Consider the following 8,519-nt stretch of genomic DNA (forward strand, 5'->3'; position numbering starts at 1 on the left):
CTTTCCTTATATGAATCTTATTTTCCGGACCATTCCGGACCTCCTCGTGATGTCCTGGATCCCATCCGAGACTCCGAACAAACTTCGTCTCCATCTCATATTCTGAATCTACTTATGCGACATCGAACCTTAAGCGCGTCACCCTGCGGTTCGTGAACTATGCAGACATGGTCGAGACTCCTCTCCGACCAATAACCAATAGCGGGATCTGGAGATCCATAATGGCTCCCACACATTCAGCGATAACTTAGTGATCGATTGAACCATTTACATACGATACCGATTCCCTTTGTCACGCGATACTTTACTTGTCCGAGGTTCGATCACCGGTATCTTCATACCTTGTTCAACCTCATTACCGACAAGTACTCTTTACTCGTACCGTAGTATGTCATATCTTGTGACCCAGTCACATGCTTGCAAGCTAATCAGACGACATTCCACCGAGAGGGCCCAGAGTATATCTATCCGTCATCGGGATGGACAAATCACACTGTTGATCCATATGCCTCAACTTGCACTTTCCGAATACTTAATCTCATCTTTATAACTACCCATTTACGTAATGGTGTTTGATGTAATCAAAGCATCCTTCCAGTGTAAGTGATTTACATGATCTCATGGTCGAAGGACTAGGTAACTATGTATTGAAAGCTTATAGCAAGTTAAACTTAATGACTTGATCTCATGCTACGCTTATTTGGGTGTATGTCCATTATATCATTCACCCAATAACATAACCTTGTTATTAACAACATCCAATATTCATGATCACGAAACCATGATCATCTATTAATCAACAAGCTAGTTATACAAGAGGCTTACTAGGGACTCCTTGTTGTTTACATAACACACATGTATCAATGTTTCGGTTAATACAATTATAGCATGGGATGTAAACATTTATCATGAACACTAAGATATAACAATAACTAATTTATTATTGCCTCTTGGGCATATCTCCAACAGTTTGCTCCTCTGTGTTGCTCGCAGCCTCCTCGCGCCCCCTCTGCGCCGGGTTGATGTCGCTCGTCCAGTGTCCAACCCCTGCCGGCAGCTCCGACGCCGGTCACCTGTTCGACGGAATGCCTGACAGTGTGGTGGCCACCGAAGAGGACCGGATTGGCGCCCTCTCGGACGATATCCTCCGTTTCGTGTTGTCTTTCCTTCCCTCTCTTGAGTCAGTGTGCACATGCGTGCTTGCTCGCCGCTGGCGCAACCTCTGGAAGTCGGTGCCCACAGTGCTCATCTATGATGAAGAAGAGGCCCGGTTTGTCACTTCCCTGCTCCTCCTCCGCGACCGAGTGCCTCTCCATGAATTCTTGTTCACATCCTTTCTCAGTGAGAATGAGACACCCCAAGACGTTGAAATGTGGCTCCGGTATGCCGCGTCGTGCCATGTTAGGGTGCTTCGACTTGATGTGGAGTCATATGATACCACTGCGCGTCTGCGGCTACCCAACATGACTCTTGTCTGCCAACACTTGACAGCCTTATATTTCAGCAGTCTGAAGCTCCAGGGAGGCACTCTGGATTTCTCGAGCTGCCCGGTACTGGGGAAATTACAGATGGTTAATTGTGAAATCCACGCTGAGAAGATCTTGTGCCAGTCGTTAAGGCGTCTGGTTACGTACATGTGCATTTTCGTTGCCGATGCTCGCACCCGTATCTCTTGCCCAAGTCTCACTGCCTTGGAACTATCTGAGAATGTGGGCTTGACTCCGTTCCTCGAGAGCATGCCATCATTGGTAACTGCGTTTGTTGAGTTTGACAGAGAGTGGTCTGAACGTGAAGAGCTCTACGATCATTGTCTTGACGGTGGTTACTATGTGGGCTGTGGTGAATGGGATTGTATTCCTTGCCATCACATCGACAGGGAAGGCGATGGTTGTGTGCTTCTAGATGGTTTGTGTGGTTCTACCAAGTTGACGTTGATAAGTGCTCCTACAATGGTACGCTCTTTGACATTCTGTCTCCTAGGGTTGATTGTCACCCCATCTTGCACATGTGTATCCATCAGTAGGAGTATAGAAGCATAGACATATCTACTTGTGTGCATTGGATGCTTGATGCCAATTTGCCTTTTGAATCATTATATATGTTTCTATGAGGACATCACCGCATAGCTCATTTTTCAATGGAAGTATATTATGCATATGTGTATTTAGTATTGCTACTCCCATCCGATCCATAATAATTGTCGGGGATTTAGTACGACTTTGTACGAAATCCCCGATACTTATTATGGACCGGTGGGAGTAGTTGATACTTCTGAGTTCTGACATTGTGCTATCCAAGAGCATAAGTTTAATATTAATTTTACAATACGTGTTAGTTTTCCCCACACTCTACATGGTACAAGTTAATCTTTTTTCAGATTAAACAAGAAACTTGCAAAATCTGAAACCCTGCCAAGAGCTTCTATTCAATTGGCTATTATTAATTCAAGTACTGACAAAGCTAGACCTTGAATAGAATTTAATTCTCTTCACTTTGTCCAGATTATTTGCACCAGGGATTTCAAATGGCGCCATATATTTTGCAACTTAAAAACATTGCATCTCAGTGAGTGGTGTTTGGCTGCTGACTTCAGTGGACTGGTTTACTTTGTTCAGCACTCACCAATTCTAGAGAGGCTTACTGTCCAACTTAGCTATTATGGGGTATGATGTGTTCCCTAATTACAACTACTTTTTGTCTTTGAAGTCACCATTTACCGCTTATTGGTTTCAATTAAATATTTTTTCTACAGCAACAACCTATTGATAGAAAAGATGAAACCTACAGGCCAAGAAAATAGTTCTTGGTATCGAAGAATCTCAAGGTAGTCAAAATCAAGCATAGCAAGAATGATGAAAGGATTCACCAAATTGTTATGATCCTTGTTAGCCTTGGAGTGCCTCTTGAGAATATTAATTGCTCTGATTGTAAGTACCTATTAACACTCCTCACTGGTTATTATGTCTCTGCAGTCAGCACCTGTGTATAAAATTTGGCAATATAAAAGGGTATTATATTAATTTAGACAAAGTAATGGTTACTACTCCGTACTTTAAATTTGGAAAAAGTAGGCACTCCAACCTTTTTCTTCAGATTTAAACAAAAATTGCATACCTTTTTTGAATAAAAACCTAAAGCTAGGTTTATGCAGCACTGCACACTGTATCATCTCGCGCCATATTGCATCCTTTTGACTGTTACTGCCACCATGCCTAGCACCCACATGGGTGTGTGTTTTTTTTGCGGGGAAACAGGGTATATATTAACTAAACAGAGTTACAGTCGTTGCAGACAACAGCCGTTAACACTTCCGGAAAGTTTCTAAACCAAAATTGAGTGACTTTGCCTTCTCTCCTCATTTTTGCCATGATGTGTCCAGCTTCGTTCTGACTTCTGACTTCTGTCTATAAGTCTATTTGCTTGATAGCAATATCCCTCTCTCCAAAACATGCTTTTATGTCGCGGATGAGATGCACTAGAGATGAGTGATTGTTCTCCTTTGGTAGGATCATGCACATAGCCGTCGCGCAATCCATATCCAGATCAATTGGTTCTGACGACCAACATAAGGCTAGTTTCAGGCCTTCATTGCGTGCTGTCATTTCAGCCTCTAGAGCTAAGGCACAATTTTGCAGGTTCCTACAGGCTGTGAAGACAACCTCCCCTTTGTCATCACGGAGTACCATGCCAGCTCCTGCCTCTCCTGTATCGGTGCATATAGCTCCCATCTACGTTCAGTTTCACTCGTCCTCTCGGCGGTTGACATGGGTATACCATATCGGGTCCTAAGCGCTGCTATCCCGGTACAAAGCCCAGGAAGGAATAGAGGAAAGCCCACGAAGTAGAGGAAAGCCCACAAAGAAGTTTGAAGGAATCCGAAGAAATCTCATTAGGAAAGCTAAGCCCATATCGGGTGAACCGACATTTACTGAAACTCGACCTCGAGGTGGACCCTTGGACCCAGCCCGCTATATAAGGGCTGGGAGGAGCCACCGAGAGGGGACAGATCGAATCAGAGCAAACACCCCTGTAACCCTAGTTCCACATATTGCAATCTCGGCGATTCGCCCTTGATAGTAATATTCGTCGGCTGCCTAAGTTTTGCTGACCGGTCTGTTGATTCGATGGTGTCCTCCTTCCTGAAAGACAAATCCATCATAATGGGCATTGACGAAGTTAACCCTTTGTCAGCGGTCGCGACCATAGTTTCGTGGTCTTTGGCCCCTGATTCTTCTCCTTGCATGTCGCCATTCTTCCTGAGTATGATATCACCTGTTTGCCCTTGCAAGTGTCAGCTTCTAGAAACGGTTTAATCATTAACAAAGTGTCAACATAACTGCACAGGAAACGCCTGAGACCGCAATAGGCGGTGTTGTCTTATCATGTGTCAATTCGTTGTAAACATGCCACGCTCTCCACAACACCATCATGACCATCATACGTTGAGTCTCATTTATCCTGCAGCTGGAGGGCCCATTCCTTCCCTGAATTTAAAACCATCTCCTTTGATGGAAGATCCCAACACTGTCTCATGCTATGCCATAATCCTCTTGCTTGCGGGCAAGTCACTAGAGCATGGAAGGTGTATTCATCCTCTTTTCCACATATCCGACACGTTCCCAGGACCTCCATTTTCCTTCTTCTCATGTTCACCTGAGTTGCTAAACCATTACAACTTTACAAGCCAGTTTCCAGACAAAGTTTTTGACTTTAGGGGTGCTACGTTTTGCCAGACAAGCTTCCATTCTTTATTGGCTTCATCTGGTCTGCTGCTTGTTGCTCCCTTGTCCATCTCTGTTTCTTGGTGTTCCATACCTAACACATATGCGCTCTTTAAGTGATAAAATCCCTTTCTCATCCGGTCCCCAAGCCACAAAATCAACATCATTTCTTCTAGAAGTTTTGATTTTCATAATCTCACTGATGTCCATGGGCTGGAAATATATCTGCGGAAGATTAGTGTTCCAGGATCCATCATTGTTCAGCAGCTCCGATACCCATTTTAATCTGCATCTTCTCTTTGGAGAAATTGTTTTATAGTAGTCATTCCTAGGTATCCAGGGATCTCGCCAGATTCTCACATCAGTCCCGTTGCCAATTCTCCATATAACACCCTTCTTCAACAATTCCAGTCCATACTCAATGGCATGCCATGTAGAAGACGCATTGCCAGAAAATACGGTATCTATAAACGTTGCCATTTGGGTAATATCTAGCACGTAGTACCTGGGCACAAAGAGATTCACAGGGTTTTGGAGAAGTCTCCAAGCTTGTCTCACAAGAAGAGCTTGATTAAAAATCCTCATGTCCTTAAACCCCATCCCACCTTTGATTTTTGGCTTAAGCATAATTTCCCATGCCACCCAGTCCATTTTCCTTTTGCCCTTCTCCGAGCCCCACCAAAAGTCTCTGATGATCTTGGTGAGATCGTCACACAGACCCAGTGGTAGTTTGTATACCCCCATCACATAGGTTGATAGTGACTGTGCCACAGCTTTAATGAATACTTCCTTTCCTCCCTGCGCCATATGATTCTTAATTTGCAAAACTCTCTTTGTTAATTTCCCTTGGCTTTGGAATTTCCCTTTGGACATTCTTCCCTTTGGAGTAGGTAAACCAAGGTACCTGGTTTCAAAAGTTTCAGCTGTGAATTGCAAGATACTTTTAGCCTGGGCTTTAACATTCTCCTCACAAGCCTGCCCAAAATATATGGAACATTTGTTTGGGTTTATTAGCTGGTCGGTGCTTCTGCTATATTTCTCTAGGACCTGCATCACACGCCTTGCCTCTGATGGGTCAGCTTTAAAGAAGAGCAGACCATCGTCTGCGAACAGCAAGTGTGATATCCCCGGGGCTCTTCGGCATATTTTCACCGATGTTTAACCTGTTGTCTTGTATATCTATATGCAACAAGGCAGAGAGACCGTCAACTACAAAGACAAAAAGGAAGGATGATAGGGGATCACCTTGTCGTAGACCCCGAGAAGGCAAGAACGAATCCAGAAGGGTTCCATTTAGTTTTACTGAATATCTCACCGTGGTCACACACTCCATTATCCAGTTGATCAACCTGTGAGTGAAACCCAATCTTTCCATCGATCTTCTTAGAAATCCCCAGTCCACCCTATCATAAGCTTTCGATAGGTCTAATTTGTAAGCACATAAATTATTTGTTGCATTCTTATTATGCTCAATAAAATGAAGGCACTCAAAGGCAATAAGAGCATTGTCAGTAATCAGCCTCCCAGGGACAAATGCACTCTGATTGGGAGAGACCAGTTCACCTAGTATAGGCCTTAATATGTTCACTAAGCATTTGGCTACAATTTTATAAACCACCGTGCACAGACTGATAGGTCTATATTCCTTGAGCTCAACTGGATGATCTATTTTTGGAATTAACTCATGGGTGTGTGTTAATTGGCCTGCAAAAAAAGTAATTTATTTTCTTATCAGTTTTATTTATAGATACATACGCCCTTTCAACTTTCTAATGTATACTAGGTTAAGTTGAATGTTGGTTATAGCTGGAAAAAATTGAATGTTTGTTCAATGTCATCCCAGAAATTTCTTGAATCGCAATCGAAGGTTTTCCATTTTATTTTGAATTGAGATTTCCTGCATTTGAGTGCCTCTCGTTAATCAATTGTACCTTCTCATTCTCTTAGACTGTCTCTTGGTTTCCACGTGCTTATTGTGTTGTATTGTTTATGCAGGCATCAACTTCTAGCAGAGGAGTAATTTCATCTGGTATACTGTCTCTTGGTTTTTACTGACTGCATCTCCCTGAATCTGGCCATGTGAGCGAGCTGTTTTCTGTCTGCCAGGATCGTGTGCATGTCCCTCTTCTGTCTGTATAATTTTTTGTAGAGTTTGGTATGCAACCTGAAATACCATCCTAGTCCCGTTGGACTGCTGCTCATTTCGTGAAATCTGTATAAAGGCCTGTCATGGTAGCATATATGTGGTGATTGATGTCATGTTTCACATGGAAAAAAGTGTAGTAGACCTATGTCTGACCTTAAGCAAATTTATTCAGCAACCTCATATGCATTAATAACTAACATAGAGTTGGAGATGTCATTGTTGTTGTTTGCACATTTCTTCTGGTTAGGCAACTGCAATGTTTGCATATGTTTGGACTATCTATTAATAATGTAATATGACATTCATGCATCCCTGGTCTTGGCTGTTCCAAGTTCCACAATAAAGAGAGAAAAGCGTCGAACAGATGCTCAAACTGGACACTTACCGGATTGAACACATGGAGTGGGAGGTGGTACAACACACAGAGATGTGCATTGTAGGACTGCACTAGGAGTCTAGGAATCCATGATTCGGTAACAAAAGGAGATATGAGTTTCCAAATTCCCTCATGCAGCAACGGTAGCCATCAGAACAATTGGCGGTTGGAATTTCCCGTCTACTGCTGTGTTGCAGCTTTAAAACTTGCAGGAGTTCACCGACAATGAGGTCGGAAATCGATGGAAGAAAAGGTAAAAAAAAATGTCGATCAATCTGCTGCAGCATAAACAATGGAAATACTACCTGTAGTTGAACCAGTGGGATATAAACCCCTCCTCCCATCTGGTGTTCCGACGCTGGGAGTGGGAAGTGATGGAACTTTGGTTTTCTGCGCTCAGCGCATAGCTAGGGTTAGGTTTTGGTATTATGGTGGAGCCGCTCAGATGGCAGTAGCAGCATTGCATCAAATAATGGTACCCGGATTCAACCCCAACGATGTCGAGGGGCCACAATGTTTGTATCAATAGACAGGCGTGTGCTCCGACTTTACCAGGTTTGATCGATGGCATGCTGGTCTTGTTGGCTACAGTTTTGTCTTGTGTGCAGGTTGTTCCCACCCGCGGGTACGTATGGGCATGGGCTGGTTATCTTCAGGACTTTTAGTTCAATTTCTATCTTGTCCGTATTCGGACGTATTCGATCTTCTGTATGATTTGGATCTTTGTATTGTATATTTATATCTTGACTCATTGGAGTCGTTGTTGTAATATATGTTTCTTGTGGGCTCTATTGTAATCATGTTGTAATGTTACCGCTCGTGTTAATTCCTCTGGCACCACTTGTGTGATTTATCGCGCACGTCGTGTCGGAGGGCGTCTCTGAATCGATATCGTGCGGATTTCGGCAGGTTCGTTGGGATACTCATGGTACCGGTTCCGGGGCGTCATGTCGCCAAAACTTTGGTTGTTCTAATTTCTGCGGCGAGCAACGAAGTTGGAGGCCACGGTATTGGCTGTCGGCTGTTGGTACATCTGGGAGGCGAGGAACGATGCAAGGAATAACCAGAATATTTCTGATCCGAAGCAGACCAGTATGAAGATCATGGCGTATGTGGACATGATAGCGCAACACTGCTATAAGATCAAACCAGGTAACATGTGTGAGCCCAGTAAAATTCAGAAATGGACACCGCCGCCGCCTGCGGAGATTATGGTGAATTTCGACGCAGCTTTATTTCCTGAACAGCGCCGATCTGCCGTCGGAGCAGTCTTTCG

The 8,519-nt window shown here is 43.6% G+C and overlaps 2 protein-coding genes across 2 annotated transcripts; one reads left to right on the forward strand and one right to left on the reverse strand.

Moving 5' to 3' along the window:
• Nucleotides 1-1,022: 1,022 nt before the first annotated feature.
• Nucleotides 1,023-7,083, forward strand: LOC139830127 (F-box/LRR-repeat protein At3g26922-like). The gene is made up of 4 exons (XM_071823470.1): nucleotides 1,023-1,952; nucleotides 2,502-2,663; nucleotides 2,753-2,927; nucleotides 6,717-7,083. Exons 1-3 carry the CDS (start codon nucleotides 1,023-1,025, stop codon nucleotides 2,798-2,800), a joined length of 1,140 nt encoding a protein of 379 aa, XP_071679571.1. The 3' UTR covers nucleotides 2,801-2,927; nucleotides 6,717-7,083.
• Nucleotides 4,758-5,774, reverse strand: LOC139833244 (uncharacterized). The gene has a single exon (XM_071823471.1). It carries the CDS (start codon nucleotides 5,772-5,774, stop codon nucleotides 4,758-4,760), a length of 1,017 nt encoding a protein of 338 aa, XP_071679572.1.
• Nucleotides 7,084-8,519: the final 1,436 nt, after the last annotated feature.

Source organism: Lolium perenne, chromosome 1 (genome assembly GCF_019359855.2).
Source record: "Lolium perenne isolate Kyuss_39 chromosome 1, Kyuss_2.0, whole genome shotgun sequence".
NCBI lineage: Eukaryota > Viridiplantae > Streptophyta > Magnoliopsida > Poales > Poaceae > Lolium > Lolium perenne.

Bases quoted from the DNA above. Each gene is read 5' to 3' on its own strand.
- LOC139833244 (XM_071823471.1), bottom strand. From the start codon at position 5,774: ATGCAGGTCCTAGAGAAATATAGCAGAAGCACCGACCAGCTAATAAAC.
- LOC139830127 (XM_071823470.1), top strand. From the start codon at position 1,023: ATGTCGCTCGTCCAGTGTCCAACCCCTGCCGGCAGCTCCGACGCCGGT. The intron at 1,953-2,501 runs GTACGCTCTTTG...CACTTTGTCCAG, and splicing joins TGATAAGTGCTCCTACAATG to ATTATTTGCACCAGGGATTT. The intron at 2,664-2,752 runs GTATGATGTGTT...TTTTTTCTACAG, and splicing joins TCCAACTTAGCTATTATGGG to CAACAACCTATTGATAGAAA.